We start from the raw sequence: 23151 nt of genomic DNA, 5'->3' as shown, positions 1-23151 counted from the left end.
GTAGTCAAAGGACAATATGATGTTACACTTGTCTTAGAGCCTCAAATTAAGATCTGGGAGCAGATGCGTAACACCAAGGGGGCTGGAGGGATGCATGATACACCGGGCGTGTGCCAGTGTGGGGGCGTGGTGGGGGCGTTCCGGGGCGGGTGGGGGCATGGCAGGGGCGCAGAATGCAGGAGTGCCCCAGACGCACTTCCCCCTCGCTCCGGCCCTGTCTGGGAGATCTGGGTTCAAATATCCACTTTGTCATGAAGCTTGAACTTTGTAGCATTCACTATCTCTGCCTGGGACTCATGGGGTTGTTGTGAGGATAAAATGAGAAGTCTGAAATTCTTTTAAGGGTGGGATAAAAAGGCATCAGTAAGATGTATAACTCTTGGGAAAAGGAATAAACAACATAGATGCCGCAATCAAAAGTTTATTCTTTAAATGTAGTGTCACATACTGGGTAGAGTAGACAAAGGAATGACTCGACTTTAAATTCAAGTAATGAAATTCATAGTTAGCCATCATTGGCAAAATGCTACCTCTCACCTAACCTACAACATAGCAATGGAAAGACAATGTACAAGTGCTGAACTTTTGATTTTTCTTTGGCAAATTAATCAAAGCTAATGGCTCCAATATTGTACACTCACAAGAAAGGGCCCTTCTTTGCCTGAAACAGGCCAACTCGTGCATCATGTTCAACAACGTTCAGCAACCCAGATTGGCAAAGATAAATCTAATACCAAGAATTATTAATGAGCTGTTAATTTCACTTACTAAGGCCTTTAATCAGTGATTGATTTTAGAAGCCAGTTTGGTTCATTATGATGGAATGGAATCTGTCACAGTAGAAAGCTGTGAAAGCAAAGAAACTGCCTAAGAACCTTGAGAACTTTGCTCAGGAAAAGATTATCCCTTGTTGACCATCTCTGTCTTGAACTGAGATGGCTGCCTTTTAATATTCCTGAACTGCAGACCTTGCAATTAGAGATGTTGCAAATTTCACCATAAACATGATCAAAAATCTAAGTTTACACTTTCGAAAGTAATGATCAGGCATAAACTGATCATAAACTGACATAAACCCAGTCAGTTTGATTCATGCCAAACATCTGCAAATGCCTGCTGGACTTTGGCAAACCAATCAGCAGCCACAAGCATAACTAGAGACTATTAGGACAGGTACTAAGGAGTAGGGTTTAATTAAAGCGCAGCATTTATTTAAGACTGATTCATATGATTTATGATTGATTGAATTGTCTATTTAAACAACTGCCTGCTGAACGGAGCAGTTATGTGGTAAAGAAAGAGAGTAGTAGAACTCAACTGGGGTATGTGAGGAGGCATATGCGTAAGAACCCAATTGTGCTGTACTGCATGGTTAGGAAACTAGTGAAGCAACCTCCTGAACAGTCATGAATAGGCTGATGAACAGACAACTCTATCAGCCGCAAGCATCTCCCTGTTTGTGACTGGTGAACAAGAGGACACGAACTGAGCTAGTAGGAGTTTGAACATTTCGTCTTTTAACTTTTTCTTTTCGGATGACACTGTCACCCCTGCCTAGAGACATATGTCTGGCAACTTGCTGGTTAGACGACGGAACAAGCATGGTCTAGGGAGGGACAGAGGGTTGTAAAGATGTATTCTCTTTTACTCCCTTTTACTCACCTCCAAGGAGGTAGAGTCTGCCAGTCTGTATGCATTATACATAGCTGTTATACAGCAAGCAACCCACGCTCCTTGGAAAAGACTAGTACATGGATCAGGCTGCGTGTGTTGTAACTTTAATGTGCTGCATGAAAATGGGAATCACACAATATGGACCAAGTATATAAATTGGATGGAAGACCATGATTAGGAAGTGAAAAGGAAAGTGAAATCTACAAAAACATGGAACAGTAAAATCTACAAAACATTACATGGTAGGGACGGTTTTGCATATGGTGTACTCTACTCACTAGTTTCTTTTGACCAATTAAATGACCAAAGAAGACAGCAATAGAGGAAAAACATTAACAGTATAACTTATACATTATCTTTGCCCCTTTTAAGAAGTTCTGATCAACCTTGTATAAGAGGAAACCACGGGAAAATAGATTCCAAGAGATTGCACCTAAACATTAGAAAGAACTTCCTGATGGTAAGGGCTGTTTGGCAGTGGAAAATGCTGGCTCATAGGGTGGTGGAGTCTTTTTCTTTGGAGGTTTTTAAAGAGAGATTGGATGGCCACCTGTCAGGGGCGCTTTGATTGAGTATTCCTGCATGGGAAGAGGTTGGACTTGATGGCCCGTACGGTCTCTTCCAGTTCTATAATTCTATGATTCTACGTGTAGCATGTTTTGCTCAATTAGCAGAGCTGCCATATTGCATGAACAGGACAATACACATATCTTCCTGCTTTGGTACATGTAATAAGAAAACCCACTTTTCAAAGGGTACCCAGTCATGCATACAAAAGCTGAAAAATACCTTCACTGTTCTGTTCACACAGCACAGTGATCATGTATGTTGAGAAGATCTACACAGTCTTCCCTTATGAGTAATAATTATTGAAAAGAGTTTCTCTCTAGCCCGACTTCACACTCTTGGATCACCAGGTTCCCTCTGACCACTGGTGGATGGAGGGGGGTTGGGTCTCCAGAGTCAAGTTGAGAAACTCCTGGAATTTAGGGATGGAGCCTTGGAGGACAGGAACCTCAGTAGGGTACAATGCCATGGAGTCCACCCGTCAAAACAGCCATTTTCTCCAGGGGAAGGGATCTCTGTAGTCTGGGGATGAGTTGTAATTCCAGAGGTTCCCCAAGTCCCACATGGAAACTGCTGTCCCTAACACAAATACCTATAGTCTAAGGCCTGGTTCCCATGTGCAGCAAAATAAGGCAGCAATAAGTCTGCACTTACTTGAAACTGCATATGGTGGGTTTCCAGTTTTGCATGTTCCTTTGCATTAAAAAACCCCTCCATGCACAATGTTCCCTCAATAAGGGGGGCAACCTTAGGATGTGTCCCCCCTCCCCCCTCTATCTCTCACCTTCTCTGGTCACGATCTCCACCCAGAGAACTTAGTGCTCCTCATCTCCTTACTTCGTGTGGCACATTGTGCCCCCAAAATCTATCAGCTGAGGCAACTGCCCTACCCTTTCCATCCATATCTAGATGGTGGCTGGCCCAAGATCACCCAGTAAGCTTCATGGTAGAATACAAATGCTCACCTCAGTGCTAGTCAATAAGTGGAGAATGGATAGAAATTTGACCTTGTTCAGCCTATAATCAACATAATTAATGCTGGAGAACATCAGTATCATACTCGTTTTGGCCCCTTCTCAAATCTTTCCTTCATGAGGGGTGGGGGGGGGGGGGAAGCATAGAGAAAGAAAGAATACTCTCTTCTTTCTCAACGTATTAAGTATCACTGCTGTCGAGAACAATAGTACATATAATGGCACACCATGTCAGAAGTTTTAATATCCTTCCCAGAAGCAAACTCACAGTTTTTTTGGATCTAAAGGTTGCTAATAAGTTGGCCCTCAGAAGTAGGAGGTCAGCTACCCAGGGAAGAATAAGAAGCTCGCTCAGAAATTCCAATTAAAATTTAGCTCAGCTCCAGTTCCTATTGAAACTACGAGTGACATTTTAGCACGGCATAAATGCCAAACTCAAAAGAAGGGAGTGGGAGGGGAAGCAAACTACTGTATACATTCTTCACCCACACACACAAATAATCCTGAGAAATACAATGCTATACAGCTCATTTAGAACTCTGTTAGGATTGAAACAGGCATGACAGAAGCCGCGGGCAAAATGCCTGGCTCTATTAGTTTTCTAAGTCTACCATGTCATGTATAGGCACACCTAACACATTGATCAGCCCATCTTTGTGCAGAGTCAGCAGTATATCTGACTGGGCCACCAACTGTTGTCAAAATAGAAACCAACTAGGGTTGCAAGTTACTGTTGCTCTCTGTGGGAAGGCACTGAATAAAATATATATTTACCCTAGAGCACATAAAAGGCAGAAGTTCTGCTGTCTTAATGTTGATTTCAACCTTACTACCACTGAATGATTGGTCTTCCAGCAGACAATGAAAATTTGTTCTACACCAGTGATTTACAAGTCTAGATCAATGTACCTTTGATGGTGAGCCTTTCTCAGAAATCTAAAAAAATGTTGGCTCAAATGTTTATTGCATAAATAAAATGTGACCACACAAGCGGAGAAGAACATAACATTTTAATTCTGCTGCTGCTTTCAAATCACCCACATGCCTACCTGTCGCCCTTCCATGGCTCCTCGCATTTCCTTGAATGTTGAACTAAATTCTCCAATAAAATCATGTTTGCCATTGGAATCCCAGTCCCAAACGATGCACTGAAAGATAAAAAGAACTATGTTAGTTCTCCTTAAAAAGCAGCAGCATCTTGACTCGAATGACTATTCCTCTGCATGGGTCCCTTGCACTTGGCAATAATCTTTCTGCATGTCAGAAAGGGATGCAAGAACAGAAAGGAACTTGAGGAAATCACTGTTCCATACATGCACAGTTAAATACAGACCAAAGATTTCAAAGACAATGGTTCCCACTTTAACAATGTGAGGATGCTGCAAGACCCCCAATTCTTTCATATACACTACTCTACTTCCAAGATGTTTGGATCCATACTAAAGCTTCTGCTTCTGTCATGGGAACATAACTTTTCTGCACTCCCACCACCAGCTGGAGCCAACTGATCTCCCCAAAATGTTGCTCCTGGAGAACAGAGAACCATCAAGAATGGCATGAGAAGTGAATCTTGATCTTCAGCAGGAAGGGAGCATTTATATAAATTATCTCAAACCTTTTGTTAGTGGAAAATTTAGTCTTGATCCAAGACAGAATTTTTGAGAGTGCTCTAAAAATCCAGCAATGCTTAGCTCACCTGCTGAGTTTATTGAATCAGCTAGGTCCCAGTAAGAAAGGTAGCAGCAGGCTGTTGTGGGTTTTCCAGGCTGTGTGGCCGTAGTCTGGTAGTTTTGGCTCCTAATGTTTCACCTGTATCAATGTCTGGCATTTTCAGAGGCATGTCACATGAAGATGCCACCCAGAGATGTGGGTGAAACATTAGGAACAAAAACTACCAGATCATGGCCACACAGCCCAGAAAACCCACAACAGCCAGTTCATTCCAGCTGTGACAGCCTTTGACAATGTGAAGGCAGCAACAGCTTCTAGACTCCTAGCTAATTTCAACGGGTTGCGCTGACACAAGGCTGTAACAGGTGCAGAATGCAGAGAACATAATGCCCCTGCTTCTCTCCCCCAGCGTAATGATCTTTCTTGACTAAAATCACAGTTAATAAAATTACGACTGGGTAGGAGCATGAGGCACAGTTCACCTGTGTGGAAAGAGCCAGGAAGATGATTAGACAGAAACAAAATGAAAGCTTATCAACACTTTCTATCGACTCTCCCATTTACAGAACAGGCTTTGTACTCCAACGCTACACCAAGAAATTCATACTGGTAAACATGATCTAATTGAGCATAATAATCTTAAATAATATTATCTTGCCACACAGAATACGTGTCCATTTCCACTACAGGAGTGATAAAAGCAAGGTGCCTTTTTCCTTTGATTATTACTGGCAGCCCCACCCGACAAAGTCTGCTTTCGTTGTAGTTATATAAACAGCACATCTGGGCTACCATAGCTTAACAAAAACATCTTACGCCTGACAAACAGTTCAGGTGAAACTGTGCCCCTTGTAATGCCTACTCTCTTGAATATGGAAAGCAGAGATAAAGAGATACATTTGCTGTGATTTTCTTTAACTGAATGCAAAGCTGAGACTCTAAGAGGAATTTTGTCGTTTGTTTTTCTTGGTGCTGTTTGTTACACCGATGACTCATTTGATAAAGATGCTCACAAAGTTTTCTTGTGTTGCTGAATTGGATTTGTTCACTCCCCTGCATAGCTTGTCAAAGAAACCCCCTACTTCGCTTTCTTCACTCCCTTCCTTTTGCCAAAACTATGAAATAAAATATAAATTTGTTGGGCTGGGGGTGGGGAACGGGAAGGATCGTATAGGACTGTAAAAACTCATTTCTGTAAAATGCACATGAGATGTTATATCAAATAGTGTGGTAAGGTACAGATACAAATAGCTTTTGTGTGTGTAAATTACTCAAATTAAAAAGGCTTTTTTTAAGAGGACAAAAAAGCCAGAATGGAATGTCTCAGCACAAGTACACAGAAAAATTATACCTGAACATAGGCAGAGGAATCTACTTATCTTTATCATTTTGATTCAGTTTTAATTCAGTTTTGGTCTCTAGTTAGTATATATAGGAGTGCAGTGGAAAGTACAACCTGGAACACATTAATAAGCATTCCTTTAGAAAAGGCTGCTGGGGAGGATATTCTGATACCTTATTTTGACTCAAGGAATTCTTCACTGATTGAGAAGGAAGAACTTGGCACTGAAGTATTTTGTAGTTTTTCATCACATAAATCTAGAACTTTTCTTTGACCTTTATATCCCAGAGGGATAAAATATGTTTGGATCAGGCAGATGAAGCACATTTCTCTCTGTAAAGCAGAGCTGTTTGGTGACAGGTTTGAAAAGATAGGAGAAATGTGTCCCTGTGTGTATATGTTTATATATTTTAGTGGTCCAGTTTAAAAGTGAGTGAAAAAGCTATGCAGTTCCCTCCATATAATATCCAGATTTTCTTTTGAAACAAACCAAGAAAGCAGGTCCCCTGTTCTTATTAGATCTCCATTGTAAAACTATTGATGCTAATAAAATCCACAAAAATGGACCAAACTACAAAAGATGTACACTTTTTATTTTATTAAAACAGCTACTGATTTGATTATAGGTGCTGCCTGTAACTTCTTGGGGGCTAATACCATCTTTAAATAGGCAATCTAAACTGAAGGAAAAAATGGATTTGGGGAGGGGAGAGAGTTCTGCCCAGAATTGCTTTTCCAATTCCATACGTTCATAAAAATATTTATTATCTGTCTCCTCTTTAAACATTTTTGTGGCATGCAGCAAAAATAAAAGTAAAGTAGCCATTAGATTGGCAAGACCATAAGATTATAAAAATACATCAAATGCTTGACCAAATAAAAAGCCCCTTTTTAAAGCATTGAAAACTGAGTATAAGCCAAGCGATTGTGAGGATGTCAGAAAGAACGCATTCTTCAACCAAATAACTAGTTTCATGCAGCGACCTTGAAGTTTGAAAAAAAAGAGCCAATCACATTTTGTTTAGCCCATAGGAACTCTCATATTTAAGGTCTCATTCTGTTTCCATTCTAGTGGCAATATAAACTGTTTCCTCGCTTTTTCTTCTTCAAATACACATATACCTTTAACAGGTCAATCCTAAACAGACTTCAATGGACTTAGAAGAGTATAAATTCTGTTTACGATTACGCTGAAAATCAGTTAATGTAAATTAGCTCCTTGCAACAGACAGAAGACTAGATGTAACACATGTCACGGGAACTACTGTAGTGAGGTTATGTCTCTACAAGAAGTCACAGATCACAAGGAAGGAACTTGTACTGTGGATTCTCCTCATTCTAGGAAAAAAAATTATGAAACTTGGTACTGTAAGCCAGGATGGTTGTACCAGTCTCCACACCACCAGAGTAATGCAAAAGCTGAGTTCTGGATTGAGTTCTGCAAGTTCAAAATCATTGTGAATTTAGGAATAATTTTTTCACCTCTTTCCACATTTTTGGAAAGGAATAGTGGGTGGTCCCAGTCATACCTATAAGTGGTATAAAAATGTGTCTCCACCTAGAAGTTTTTTAGTGTTCTGTTAATGTTGTTGATCAGGCGAGCTTGATCTCAGAAGCTAAGCAGAGTCGACCCTCACAAGTACTTGGGATAGAGAACCTCCAAGGAATACTAGGATTATGATATAGAGGCAGGCAATGACAAATTGCCCCTAAATGTTTCTGGCCTTGAAAATCGCACCAAAGGTCACCATCAATCAGATGAGGGTTTAAAAAAAGTCATTTAGAGATATCATGGTTGGGTCTCTCTTGAATGCTTAACACCATGTCACACCACCCTCTTTATACAAAGGAGAGCATCAGTACACACAGACTTTAATCACATGCACATTCATTTCTTCATGGAACTATGGTATGCAGTGTACCTATGTACAAACTCTCCTACCTTTTTTCTTCCACTTAAAAAACCGCACACACAATTGCAGGTTGCTGATTAAAGGGGAAAAATAACAAAGAATCATGATTGCACTAATGATTCATTCATTATCTGTAGTTCATTATGATGCCAAAAGTTGTTAAGAAGAGAAAAGGACTGTTTGGGATTATTTGAGGTTTGAATTTTAATTGGAGATCATTAAAGTCAAATTACATTTAACAAGGTCAAGGTTAAGACAGCTCAGGCTGGTTGCTTGTTTCAATTCTTGTAGACTTCTAACTTTAGATTTTGGGAAACCAGATAGTTCTTGGTAGCACTGTGCTCCCAGACAAAAGAAAGCACGATTATCTCAGTGTTGTTTGCACAGCTATAATTAGGGTGAGGGTAAGGGTGCTTGTAAGCTGGCCCACTTTAATTGCCTATTATGAAAGAGATTTACATCTGGCTACAAACATCCATTGCCACTGTAGACTAGAATGTAACATGCTTCTAAAGAATACACAAAATAAATGATGGCGCGCATGCACTCATTTAAAACACTACACTACTTAAACATTAAATAGCATGGCCCTAAGGCAGTTTTCAATAATTATAAAACCATAATACAACTCTTAATAAAACAGTTAAAACAGTTAAAACCATGATTGGCAATGCAATACTGACTGGAGGAGGTTAATTATGCCGTGGTCAGGGATAGCACAGGAACACCACCTCCAAAGAGTCTTATTTTGCCATGCCTAGTCAGCCAACAGGGAGGTCACATGATCTCCATGGGCTACACCTATCTTTTTGCCAGCATCAGGTTCATTATGCACTGATGTGTTCCCCACTTCAAGCAGCCTTTTGTTTCAGATGAGATTTTTTAATGTTACAACAGCATCAATATATGATTCAGGTTAGATTTTCCCTTTCACAACTGCTCTGAAGTGATGGCTTTTTTGAAGGGGAAGCTCAACATGCAGTTGGAGGGCCTCGGCCACCCACAAGCGTTCCTTTGGATCAATAAAGCCATCTCTCCCAGTCCCACATTGAGAGGATCCTGGCAAGACAGCCCTGCATCCAACTGATAAAACTGGACATTGTCAGTGTACTGGTGACAACCCAGCCCCAAACTCTAGACCCTCTAGACAAGGGGGCACATATAGATGTTAAACTGCATCAGGGATAGGATCACCCCTTGTGGGGACACCACACACCAAGAGATATCATGATGACCTCTGCTCTAGAGCCACCTCCTGTCCCCAGCCCTGGAGAAATGAAACAGGCCAGCATAAGGATGTCCCACAAATCCCAGTGCTGGCAAGGAATTGAGCCAGAAGTTGTGTTGAAAACTGCTGTCAGATCAAGCAATAGCAACAGCATGACCTGCCCTGATTCAATTGTCTCCAAAGATCATCTGTGAGATTGACTCAAGCTATTTTGTGGCCAGAACAAAAGCCATATTGAAATGGGTCCAGTGCTGATGTGTCCTTCAGGAAACTCTGGAGCTGTTCTGCAGCCATTCTCTGAACTACCTTACCAGGAATGAAAGGTGGGACATGGGGTTGTAGTTCGATGGATCAAGGAGATTCAACGATGGTTTTTTCAAGAGTGGCCTTACTCAACACCCCTGGAAAGATTCCTGAAGACAGGGACAGATTCACTTTGTGGTGGTGGTGGTGGTGGTGTGAACACTATCTCCACTGGCTTTTACCAGCCAAGATGGGCATGGGTACAAGGGGTACATAGTAGGCTTCCTGACAAAATCAGACTGGGAGAGATGGCTTTATTGGTCCAAAATAAGGCCTGTTGATGGCCAAGGGGCTTCCCGTTCACTAACTGCATCAAAGCTTGTTGAGAGGTCTTGGCAGAGGGACAATATTGTATCTGCAAAAAAGCTCACAAATGCCAAACAGCTAATGGCCAAATTTCTACTGGTTCAAGAAACCTCTGCGAGGGCCGTCAACAACCAAATTACCCAAAATAATTGTGCTGGGTGAGAGCTTGCAGATGCGATGCTGGTCACATAAAAATTTGTTTTTGCAGCCTTCACCACCACCTCATAGGATTTCATAAACATCCTATAAGATGTTCTTGCCCCTTGTCATGAGTAGTTAACCAAACTTGCTCTAGTCATCAACATTTCCATTTCATGCTCTGTAGCTCCAAGGTATACCAAGGAGCAAAGAGGATGGTGAGGAGAGATCTCATCAATGGCCTCAGAAAGACAGCTAAGCCATAAGTGACCACAGGGTCAGAATTACAAAGGTGCCCACAGGGTCGAAAAGGCTGGGGGCCTCTGAATCAGACTATAAGACAATACAGTCTTCCTAGCAAATTATGTCTTTTGGCCCATTCCTTTGGAAGCAAAATCCTATTACCAATAGGACCGCCAGATCCCTGATTTAGGCCCCCTCTCCCTGGCAACATCCAGTAGGCTGGTCTTACTGGGCTTAAAATGACTCCCTGCCCTTGTTGCTGTGATGATGTCACTTTCAAAAATAACATAATCATGTCGGTGACGTCAAGGGAGATGATGCGATATTTGGACAGAACTCTACGGTAACAGTAGCTTCCACTGGATTTTTTCCCTCAAACACCACATTATCTCTCTCAGTGTTGTTGGCATGATGATGTCACTTCCAGAAGTGATATTGTTGCATTGGCACCAGCCTCTTTTTGCATCCCCCACCTGCCAACTCAGTCCTCCAACTTTTGAAGTCACCTGAGACAAGGTCTCTCCAACCTGTCCCTTTGGAGTTGCAAGACCTAACTAACTAAAAGCTGAAAGTGTTACTTTTTCTCTGCCCCCACCTTTAAAAAAAATCTGACTCCTCTAATTCTTCTAGAGATTTCGGCTGACTGCTAGCTGCTCTGCTCACACACCAAAATAGGTCCAAAGGAGTTGTGGTTTTCCCCACAGAAAGGGCAGGATCTTTGCCAATCCACCACACTTTTCTTTTCCAGCTTCTCCTGAACACCATCTACAACTGATTTGTCACGTCCCCAGTTCAACTTATGACATTCAGGGAAGGCTATTATGTGAAGTATAGGATTGAAACTTTTCTTTTAGAAGATTTCACCTGAAATCCTTTAAGAGATTAAATTCTACACAATCTCTTTTGACACCTGTCAGTTTACTGAACCAGTCCTGTTAAGTCAAAAAATTTTAACCAAAGGATTAAACTAAAAACCCATTGTACTTTGTCATATGTTCAATAAACCCATTGAATGAAAAAAGAAAATGGGTTCCCCTATTATTTTTGACAACCTTTCAAACATTTAAGAACTGTCAACAAATATTCCAACCCTTTACTTAATATTTTCTCTGTTCTAAAACTTTCCAAATTCTATTATTTTGCCTCCTAAACCCCTTATCATTAACAAGGTGAGGTTAGGCTTATGCTTACATATTCTTTAATTGTTTCTCACATTCACTCACGCATTCCTCAAGACATACTGTAAGACTGCTATGCTTCATCACTGGCAAGCAGTAATGAACAAATCCACTTAATGTCCCCTAATTCAGGGTTTCAGATGTGACATCTTTTAAGCAAATATGAGTAAGATGCTTCTGTAAAACCAGCTTTTCAATAAAACAAACACACACACACCCCAGCTCCATTAACTTCCTCATTCTGCTAAGGGACAAGTCAGTGTGAACTCATGATACATACAGTACAATCCTAAGTACCCCTTCCAGGGAGTAAGTCTCCCTGAATAGAGTTGAGAAGGGTTCTGAAGAGGCTTGCTTAGGATTGCTCTCAAAACTAGTTAGGATTCCTAACAATTCAAAATTGATTCTGGTCATTAGGGAAGATTTCATGGGAGGTATTGGTGTAGCCTGTGGTAACAATAATGCTTCTGCCACAACCCCCAGGTAGCACTTAAAAAAAAAGAGGTTGAAAATTAGTAAAATGGACAGTCTGAACCAGTTCCAGTCCAATAGGTGAGGAGATGTCTTGTCAGTAAAAGTCACCATCTTGCCCTGAATTAAGGTGTTAACCTTCCATGACAAGGTGATATTCTACATCTTCACAGTACATAAAGAAAGAAGGGAAAACAGAGCTGGAATGCTCCAGGCACACCACACTACGCGCTCCTCAAGATGATATGCCCATGCTCATAACCACCTGGAGACTTAGACCCCTTTCAAGCTGCCCTGATAATCTGGTGGAGCAATGGGTTGCTAACATTTTTTTTGACAATTCAGACACAACTGGTTTGGCTCATGGCTGCTAACAGATTTTTTAAATCTGTTCAGACAAACCTGCTTGCATCCTATTGGCACTGTGGGGCTCTAACACTTCATGTGAAAACTGCTTTCTCCTGTTTGAAGGTCTCCTTTGCACGTCTGGATGCTCGAGTGTGCTCTCTGAACTGTATGGAACGCTTTTGGAGGGGACCGCTATTTTTTCCTGCCTTTTTTTCACATGGTATTTTTTTTCCAGTTTTTCTATTGAATGTTCTAACCATTGACTTGCCTGCTGCTGAAGTCAGAAAAGAATGCACCACCCAAAAAGGTGGGGAAAAAATAGTGGTGCTGTTTGAACTGGCCAGAGTACTTTAGAGGAGGGTCATAGATGGATTGAGATGAACTGTACGAATCCCCACCTTTGTACAGTCCAACAATGGATAACATTCAGTTTAGAGGGGTAATCTGAAAAGGGACTCTCTTACGCATATCGGTACATTGTAAACAGCAGTGCCAGCTGCTTCATTCTTGACTAGAAATTGTTGGGACAGAAGAGATGAGGAGGGAAACTGCCATTTTGTTATGCAGTAGTCTGACATGCTATACCTCTTCCATTCTGTGTATATAGTACACAAATCCCAGTTTCCAACAATCTCTTACTGATATCCTTGTAAACCTCCTCTTAACATAGGCTAACAATAAAAACTTTATTTTTATATTTATTTTTCATTCGTACTCTGAATAAACACAAGACGAGAACCTCTTAAGAAATAGAGAAGCATCCGAAATACTACTTTCAAATAGACTGCCAATCCTAGACACAACATGGTATAATACTGATTACATCAAATGAGAATCTGGCCCTGTGAATCAATGTTTCCTTGTATAGCTTTCTGCAAAACAAATCACTGTTTCTAAAATATAACAAAAGCAACATATGTATGATTGCCATTTCCGCAAACATTGCTTTCAGATTCTCTCTCAACCAGCTTCTAAGGCTGCCAAACTCTCTCATCAGGTTTTACAATAAATATTCCCTCTTTAATTTCTTCTTTTGTTGCTTCCAGACTCTTCGGCAAAGGCTGCACAGTATATTGAAGAGGACCGGAAAAAAATCTAAATCTCTTTTGAAAAATCTGCTGCCACTTTCTCCCTTACTAACAAACTGGCATGATTCTACCACTGAGTGAGGCATCAGTTCTAAGAATAAGCCTTCAAACCCCACACCCTCAGCTCCATGTCTTAGGTACAGACCAAAAAACATCGTGCTTTATGCTTTTTCCACACACATCATTTAAAACATTGTGCGTGTTTTGAAAAGAACCGTTTGGGGGATTCTTGTCAACATAGCATGGAAAAACAAAGTGTTTCAGACGACAGTGGTTCTTTCTTTTTTTTTTTTTTAAAAAAAGAGATGTAGTTGTATCTTCACACCTATGGAGACTCAAAATCTGCAAGCCCTGATGATTCACATATCATGTCTATGGAACTTCGAAGTTACCTTGCACAAAATAAAAGAAAACCCAGAAAAACAACATGTTTGTGTAATTGGCAGGCAATACTGACTTTATTAGTGCTCATCAATGATAGAAATGGCAGGCAGCCATGATGCTAGATGAGAAAATGTCCATAGGGCATTCAGGAAATGGCGGACAGCACACAAAAACAGCCAAAAATGGTAGGTGACAAGAGCCAGAAAAAGAAAAATGAGATCTTCACAATCAGGTGGGAGAAATAAAATGTTTCCTGATCTCCACACAACAAGTAGGAAACGTTTTGAAAAGGTTTCAGGGAAAAAGATCGCCAGTTTAACATTTCTAAATAAAACTGTTTTGGGCTGAAATAAAACATTTCCAATATGATTTGGAGGGAAAGCTTTGCAGAAATACTTTCCAAAACGCTTCTAGTTCCATCCTCAAGACATTTTATTTATGTTGTGCAGAAGCAGCCTTATTCTCTCCCTAGACAAAACACACACATATTTTTCTAGATTCTGACACAGCAGAGATGCCAGCCTCCAGGTGGAATCTAGGGAAATGCTTAATCACTGCACTGGATACCTATCTGAAGGGCTAGATATGGGCAAGCACATGAGAATTTAATCCAGACAAAACCAGCATGCAGGAAGGACCTGGGGATCCCCAAGAATTACAGCTCACCTCCAGAGTATAGATATCAGTTCCCCGGAAAAAAATGGAAGCATTGGAGGGTGAACTCTGTGGTGTTGCACCCACTGATGCCCCTGTCCTCCCCAAACTCCATCCCCCAAAATCCAGGAGTTTCCCAACCTGGATCTGGCAATCCTGCTGGTGGTCGGGGTTGGGGCTAGCAACCCTTTTGCAGAGTGGCCATGTTTGCACTAGCAAGTTATAGAATTAATTTGTTGGGATTGTTATCATTCAAGCCATGGTTACATCTGCATGACTGCTCCTTTAACATTTCTTAGACTTCAACGGAAAGTTCAAAAATAACTAAGGCAATGGGAAGTACCCATAAGTCATTTAGAACAGCAATCTTGTTTTCATCTTGCCAACATTTCTTCCCTCTTGGCAGAATTATGCAATCTTCTCTACGGTGCTGTGACAAACCCAGCAGTCAGGACCCAAACAATGATGAAGCAGACATGCTTTTTGTTCCTTCGTCCAACCATGTAGGCTGAATGCCTGAAGGAGGAGTGCTTTGCTATCCGTGGTCCTGATACTGACCAAGGGCACTCAGGTGAAGTCAGGGGGAGGATTACAATGTGATGCCTCTCCTTCCTCCATGCATTCAGCTGCATGGCTGGAAGACTGTGAAAAAGGGCTTTAGTTAGTGCAATGGCATAGGGTTTGGTGGGGAATCAACAGTTCAAAAGAAAAAAAAGCAAAAATCCTCTTGGAATAGTACAAGATGCTTGTGTAAACCTAGGCAGCTTTTTAAGACTATTACCTAGGTTTGAATAGGAAAAAGAAGATCAGAGTCAAGTATATGTATGCGTGCGTGCGTGCGTGCGTGCGTGCGTGCGTGCGTGCGTGCGTGCGTGCGTGTGTGTGTGTATCAATCACACTGCCCTGTAAAAGAGAAATTTAGTATCCTATTCTTTTTCCTTCCTAACTTGGCTGCCCCTTTCACATTATAGAGTCAGAATTCACTTTGATGGCCACTGAAATCACTCACTAGCACATAAAGAATGCAATGAGGAAATAAAAAGTATTCAGCAAAATGAAACTGATCATGGTGTTAAAACCATGTTTGATGTATATGGTCTTTGTGCCAAAGGCAACAGGAAAAAAAGAAATCTAGACAGTATTCAGGCATTATTTTTCAAAAGAAATCACTTCGATCCAATGCAATACTGTTTGTGAGCAGAAGACAATTTTGCCTGTGCACATGGATTGAGAGGGGTTGCTGAGGTTCTTCTGCTATTAGTTTCTTACCTCTATAAAACCGTGGCATGGGGGTCCTCAGAGCTTCAGAAGGGGCTTGTGGGGAGCAGAAAAGCACCCCTGAATGTGCAGAAACAAATAGGTGTTACTCGGGATCCAATTATTTTTTGAAGAAGAAAAAGGAATTACATTCCTCCATGATAGCCAAAGTGCTGTAGCGTTGAGCTGCAATAACTGAAGAAGTAAATGTATGATATATACTCTAATCCTTTTTCAGGGTCATTCTCTTCATTCCTGAAAGGCACCATATAAATGAAAGAAGGTTCCATTGTTTGTGCTATCAGCTGAATTATTCTTGTTCTTGACCCTCATTCTTTTGAACGAAGAACTTCAAACATGCATGGAAACTGCATTAAAGGCAAAAGGTTTTCTTTGTGGAGAAAAACAGAGTGGGTGATCAAGAATCATCAAGTTCAAGCCCCACACCTTTGAAATAATCAATTCCAAGTTTCACACACTATCCACGCATGGATTCCAATGGCTCCACCATGTGCAGGGTTGGTTTGAAGCCCGGCTGTCACTATCATTTGATTAGTATGTAATCTTTTCCCAAGAGGTCTGAAAAGCTACAGATTTTAATTTAACGCTTACTGGGAATTTTTCCTGATATTAACTGTCATAACAGATAAGAGAAATTTGGCAGAGAAGTTGATTTCGACAAAGTTGTTGATAAGAGACTCATGAGAGATAAATGGTAATAGTCAATAAAACCCAGGAGTAAGGAGGTTAATAGGAAGCTAGAAGAGAAACCAGCTCAGAGAGCCTAGGCTATAAATGGATCATTGTCAGAAATATTTTTAAACTGGTAGAAAATAGTTTTATATTTAACACATAGACAGTTTGCACAAATAAAGGGTGGGAGGTTTAATTATAACAAGTACTAATATAGGTCCTTACATTTTATATCCACAAAGAAATATACACATACGGTGAAGGCTAAGATTGTGACCCGTGTTAATCAAACATGCTGCCTGGCATAGTCTGCCATAAACTGGGAGCCCTTGGGAGCCACTCCCTGGCAGAGAATACACTGCTGACCACAACCGCCTGAAGGGACATTTTCAAAAGCTGGGCTACAATAGAACAGCTAGATCTGAGTCTGGGAGCACCGTAGATATCAACATTTCCCCCCCAAATATAAATGTACTCAGCCTGGCTGAGCTCAAAGAAGGCCAGGTTACAACTGGTACCAAGTACAGAGCTGATGAGAGAGAGAGAGACACAGACAGACAGACAGACAGGCAGGCAGGCAGGCAGGCAGGCAGGCAGGCAGGCAGGCAGGCAGACAGACAGACAGACAGTTAACGCTTCCTGGGAGTCCAGGCAAAACAAGTCCAGTGCTCTGTTCAAGTGAAGCAGTCAAGGGTCATAGTATAGTTCAGGTATGCCAATCCAGTCTGGGGTCATTGATTCCAGAAATAGCAGTCCATGAACAGAGGTGGCAAAGGTCACAGACTCTCTGCAAAGTTGCTTCTACAGTGCTTCAGAGTTGCTTCTACAGCTGAAGGTGACTCAGAGAAACACGGTGCTTCTGCAAGTGCTCTGTCCTCCTGCTCTCAGCTTGCTTTGGGTCAGCTTCTATCCTGTGAGGCTTCTAGTTGGTCATGGACATCACAAGCAACCAGCTGGGGCTCTGGGCCCTGATGAAGCTGGGTCATCCTGCCAGTACTCCTCCTCTGAGGATTTCTCTCTGGCTGAACCCAGGTCTATGACACAAAGCTTTCAAGAATCAGAGCTCCTTTCATCAGAGAGGGGTTAAGCACCCTTTTTACCAACTCATTGTTTGTTCTGCTAGATAAATTGTTCTGGCACAATGAACACATCAGTGAAATTCCTAGCCATCAAACCAGTGGTAACCATCTTTGTCTCATGTCAAGCTTTGTGTGAATGTTGTACACAAAGGAGTTGGTGAGGCATAGAAGGGTCTACCTTCATATTATTTTTCCTAGCTTTTATACATAGAGCAAAAGATAATCTGCATGGTTCTATACCCACTATCCCTTCACCTTGTCCTCTCAGGAACTGTAAGAAGTAGATTAGACTAAGAGAGAGCCCATGGGCTCTCATTGAGCTTCAAGGATGATGGGGAAATTCGAACCCAGGTTTTTTCTATCCTAATCCAGTATACTAACTGTTACAAATTGCTTTGCATGACACACTAAAGACCTGCTTCAGAATACTCAAAATATGACTATATGCACATTGTTATTTCATGACTGCTACAAAGTCTACCTTGGGCTGGAGTGAAATTTTTTACTTAACACCAAGGGACTTTTTGCTTTATGAAAAATGAAATGTTTCTCAAAAAAAACCCTAATAGTACATCTTGCCTAGAAGCTAGATAAATTGGCATTATTTATGCAGCACCATCACAAAACAAGTTGTTTTATAAAATAACACAGGTAAAAAAGCTAGTTCCCTATTCCCAAAGAGCTTAGGAGGTGGGGAAAGATAGTAGACGGAAAGAATGATGGGGTAAGGAGTCTTAAGGATAGAGCAAGTACATCCTGTGGTTAGGTTTCCTTCCATGTGGGAATGAAGTCTGAGGGTAATACACTATTACTAACTCTGGTAACCATACTGTGCAATACTCCAAAGTTGTTCTTGTGCACAGTAATGAATGGCTACTACATCAGTGACAGTGCACTATTCTCCTAAATACTTAGAAATGTTAACTGTTGTTCAATATCATAATATTCATGATGATTATCTTCCTGATTCTAAATCTGAGAATTGTTTTGTTACTAAAAGTGAACATAGAGAAGGAAGATGGCATGGTATAGCCCAATCTCTCAGAAACTAAGCAGGGTTGGTACTTGGAAGGGAGACTCTGCAAATGAAGGCAACAGCTGATCACCTTCTTCTCAGTTGCCTTGAAAGCCCTTTGGAGTTATATAAAATAGCTCTTTTAAGACCTCCTGAAGACTCACATCTTTAGCTACACTTTTCCTGAATGTAGTCAGTGGGCTTAACATGTTTATTCTTCACTGTATTATTCCTCTACTGCTACTGGAGTCTCCCCTGTTTTGTCCATAATACTCAACCACTTTGCTCCTTTGTTTTGCCATTCCAAGTTGCCTTTGCATGAACAAAGGTGAACACTACACCAGCGTGGTGCAGTGGTTAAGATCAGTGGACTCTAATCTGGAGAACTATTTGATTCCCCATTCCTTCACATGAGTGGTGGACTCTTATCTGGTGAACTGGAATTGTTTTCCTGCACTACACAAGAGACCTGCTGGGTGACCTTGGTCTAGTCACAGTTCGCTATGAATTCTCTCAGTCCCATCTACCTCAAAAGGAGTCTGTTGTGGGGAGAAGAACAGAAAGGACTTTATAAGCTGCTTTGAGACTTCTTACAGTTGAGAAAAGCAGGGTATAAATCCAAATTCTTCTACTTCCGTAGGAATATTTCCTGACCGAGGCATCTTTCGCTTTTGTTATAGACCAACACTTCTCCACTTTTCTTCCCATGAAAGATCAACTTAAATGCTCTCACCAGAAAGTTTCCTGGGGAATAAGCAGGATTCTATCTTCACCTGGTTTCTCAGAGTGTATTCAAGTGACTGTCATGACCAAGGAATAGCACATAAAAAAACTGCAGATGGTTTATGCTGGAATGTTTGGATCAGGTATTTATTACTGTGCATCAGTAAACCAGCATCCTCAATTTTACTGTAAATCAAACTCTGCATATAGCAAGGGGTGCTCATGACATCCCACCTGCCTGCAATAGGAAACCAGATGCAAACTTATTCCCAGGCCACCATGTTGCCAGATGGAAAAGATCAGGTCTCTGCTTCTGTGTATTAGAAATGTTGTGAATAATACCACTATGTGCCCCTCCCAACCAGTGCTGCAAACATATATATTTACTCCAAACAGGTATCTGTTGCAGATATCACAAGAAAAAATTATCCTGTGTTCAATTGCTCCTTTGGTAGATTTAAAAAAAAATCATTTGAAGCTGACTGAGTGAACATTACAATAAAATGGAAGATGTTCCAGTTAATTATTTATCATATATCAGTTTCTTCTTCTCTCTACTCAACTTGGCTATTCAAGTGGATTAAATTAAAAACAAAAACAAATGACAAACCGAGGATGCTTGATGAAAGCAGTTTTTAAACAAACCAGAGATCTTTGATGTATCTTAAGAACATAAGAACATAGGAACATAAGAACTAGCCTGCTGGATCAGACCAGAGTCCATCTAGTCCAGCACTCTGCTACTCGCAGTGGCCCACCAGGTGCCTTTGGGAGCTCACATGCAGGATGTGAAAGCAGTGGCCTTCTGCTGCTCCTGCTCCTGAGCACCTGATCTGCTAAGACATTTGCAACCTCAGAACAAGAAGGATCAAGATTGGTAGCTAGAGATCGACTTCATAAATCTGTCCAAGCCCCTTTTAAAGCTATCCAGGTTAGTGGCCATCACCACCTCCTGTGGCAGCATATGCCAAACACCATATTGTGGCAGCATATGCCAAACATCTTCACAGTCCTTTACTTGTATGGAAATTAATTCAGTCAGTAGGAAAATATTATCTAATAGAATTTGAGGCAACAAATTGGGCGGCTTGGGATATCTCTGTGAAAATATGCCCAAATCATCATCATCATAAGTTTGCTTATCAGAATAAATGCTGTTCTGCAACTGGTAATATAGCCGAGTGCAGTCTACATGATGGCACCGTAGGGAATGATTATGATTATGAAAGATTGTGCATGATTTTTATGATGCAAAGTTGTAGACAAACTAGTGGATTTGAAGAAAAGAAGAATTAACTGTTTGAAAAAAACCATACTAACATTGAATATTTAGGTGGTGAGCGGGCAGGGGGTTGACGGAAAAGAATCTTTTTCAAGACAAAAAATATAGGGCCAGGGTTTCAAGCACCGAGGTTTAAATTTTCACCCTTAATTATAGTAGCAGGAAGTATGTTCGCTTCTTTAAATATTTAACTGCTAGTTCTTAAATATCCCACCAGGTACCTGGGTTGTCTAAGTAGGCCCTAATTATGTTCATAATAATTGCAGGTGTGAAATCAAAGCCTTGGTTAAGGCTGGCTTCCAGTGCCAACATTTTGTCACTTAATATGCAGTTTCCTCAGCAATACAATGAAAACAGCCCTATCAACTTAAGTATTACAGGTAATGAACACACATTGATGGATATGTAAATTGACCTCACAAGTTTCAATGAACCTGAAGGACATTGTCTCTGAACAATAAAAGGAATAAAATTAAGTAGGCACTAAAAATATAATTAGGGGATCACTGTGGGGAGGAAACAGGACAAGGGGAGTTGTTGACCTTCCCTTCACCTCCTTTTCTGCCACACCACATCTTGTCCTTTGCCTACTTCCTACATCTCTTCTTTCCACTTCACTGCTGTCCTTTTTTCTTACTCCACACAAAATCTCTTATTATTCCATATTTTTGTCCAGCCCCACCCCTTATCTCCTTTTTTTTAAAAAAATATGAGAGGTAGAGAAAAGAAAGTTCCTGAACTTTTAATGACAACAGAAGAGTCTTTGGGATGGTAACACTAAAGATGGTGAACACTACACCAGCGTGGTGCAGTGGTTAAGAGTAGTGGACTCTAATCTGGAGAACTGGGTTTGATTCCCCACTCCTCCACATGAGTGGCAGACTCTTATCTGGTGAACTGGATTTGATTCCACACTCTGACATTTGTGCTGGGTGACCTTGGGTTAGTCACAGTTCATTCAGAGCTTTCTCAGCCCCACCTGCCTCACAAGGTGGCTGTTGTGGGGAGAGGAAGAGAATGGAGCTTGTAAGCCACCTTGAGTTTCCTTACAGGAGAGAAAGGTGGGGTGTAAATCCAAACTCTTATTTTTCTACTAAAGATAAGGAACTGGAAAGCTTGTCACTCAGGGTAGATTATAGCTACTTTGAGAATCTGTAACAAACCCCGACCCAAGCAAAAGTCAGAACATGGAGGGAGTCCCAAAGCAAATGAAATTAAAAACAAAAAAGGTTTGGGTGACTTATGCTGTCTATTAATTTTTGAGCTCAATTTCTATTCACCTCTAAACTTCACAAATTGGAGCCTGGTAAGCTACGCAAAGCTGGAACCAATCATTTAGGCATCACATCTGAGGAGGAAAGGGAACAGTGAAGAAAGCAAGAAAGGTACAGCTTTACCATTTTCTTGAACTCCCTATTCATACATATTGGAAATGGAACAGTGAACCAAAAAGTGATCCCCAACACACCATGAACTGCAAATGATGCTTTAAGCTCATTATAACTGAGAGAAATGGGAGTAAGACTCTTTTTTAAAAAAGGAAGAAGCAAACATAGATCTCAGCATGAATTTAAAAAGGTAATTTGGGGGTGGGGATGTTATTTTTATCATTTCTGATTAAAGATTAAATTACTGAAAACAGCAATAAGCACCAAGGTACCAGCACAACATGACAAAGAAGGAGGAGGGGTTTTACTTGTTTGGGCTTTGATTAATTAAAAGAGGTACCGGAATAGCCTGCTATCCAGCAGCTTTAAGATCCCAAGCTCCATTAATTTCAAAGTAACCAATGCCTCTTTGATTCTAATATTTAATGACTAATACCAGATGTGTGCTATTGATGGACATTCTTTTCCATTAAAAGACACAAATGCAGAATAGAAACTGGTCTACAAAGATATGCATTTACCCATCTACATCAAGCAAGTCTCGACAGGCACCATACACACTTATAAAACAAATAAAACTCATTCAATAATCAAAAAAAGCACTTCTAGCCAGTGGTGGGATTTAGCTTATTCGCACCAGTTCGGTAGAACCGGTAGCTACTTTTTTGTCCAGTTCAGAGAACTAATTGCAATCCCACCACCGAGTCCTTTTGGAACCGGTTGTTAAATTATTTGAATCCCACCATTAGAAATGGCTCAGTATTACTTATATTTACCTACATGCCCATGTTTTGTAACTTCTTCAGTGTGTCAAGAGGATGTAGTTATGTTTTCAAAACACAATGGGGCTTTGACAGTGATCTGATGGAAAGCTTCTGTCAAGCAGGAAGTATACATTAGCCTGTAAAAGCCATCCAAGTGAAGACAGCGGACTGTTGTCTGAAACTGCCCTGCCACTGGTAGTAGTTATTCATCGGCCCCCTTCACCTTCAAACTGCCATCTTTTTGAGTCAAGAGTCTTTGCAGATACAAAGCGTACTGAGTTGTTTCTCTTTGATAGCTGCTCTCCTGAGCAATCCCAGTTATTAGAACTAATAGTCCCCACTCACACAGTCCTCTCATCTTCAAAGGGTTTATTAACTTAATTAACCTAAATCGTATAGCAGTTAAAACAACATTTTTCATGATATAAAAATGCATGAGGTAGTTTCCCTCAGGAACTGGCAGAAATT

At 40.9% G+C, this 23151-nt stretch overlaps 1 protein-coding gene across 2 annotated transcripts in view; it reads right to left on the bottom strand.

Annotated features, from left to right (window-relative positions):
• CPNE4 (copine 4) overlaps positions 1 to 23151 on the bottom strand; it is a 227663-nt gene that overhangs the window by 45905 nt on the left and 158607 nt on the right. For both annotated transcript variants that reach the window (XM_048511205.1, XM_048511206.1), the window contains exon 8: positions 4265 to 4363. In XM_048511205.1, the coding sequence (XP_048367162.1) occupies positions 4265 to 4363 (99 nt within the window). The remainder of the gene's footprint in view (positions 1 to 4264; positions 4364 to 23151) is intronic.

The sequence above is a fragment of the Sphaerodactylus townsendi genome, linkage group LG11 (assembly GCF_021028975.2).
Source record: "Sphaerodactylus townsendi isolate TG3544 linkage group LG11, MPM_Stown_v2.3, whole genome shotgun sequence".
Lineage (NCBI taxonomy): Eukaryota > Metazoa > Chordata > Lepidosauria > Squamata > Sphaerodactylidae > Sphaerodactylus > Sphaerodactylus townsendi.
The sequence above is the reverse complement of the archived record's forward strand: the minus strand, read 5'-3'. Positions and strand labels throughout refer to the sequence as shown.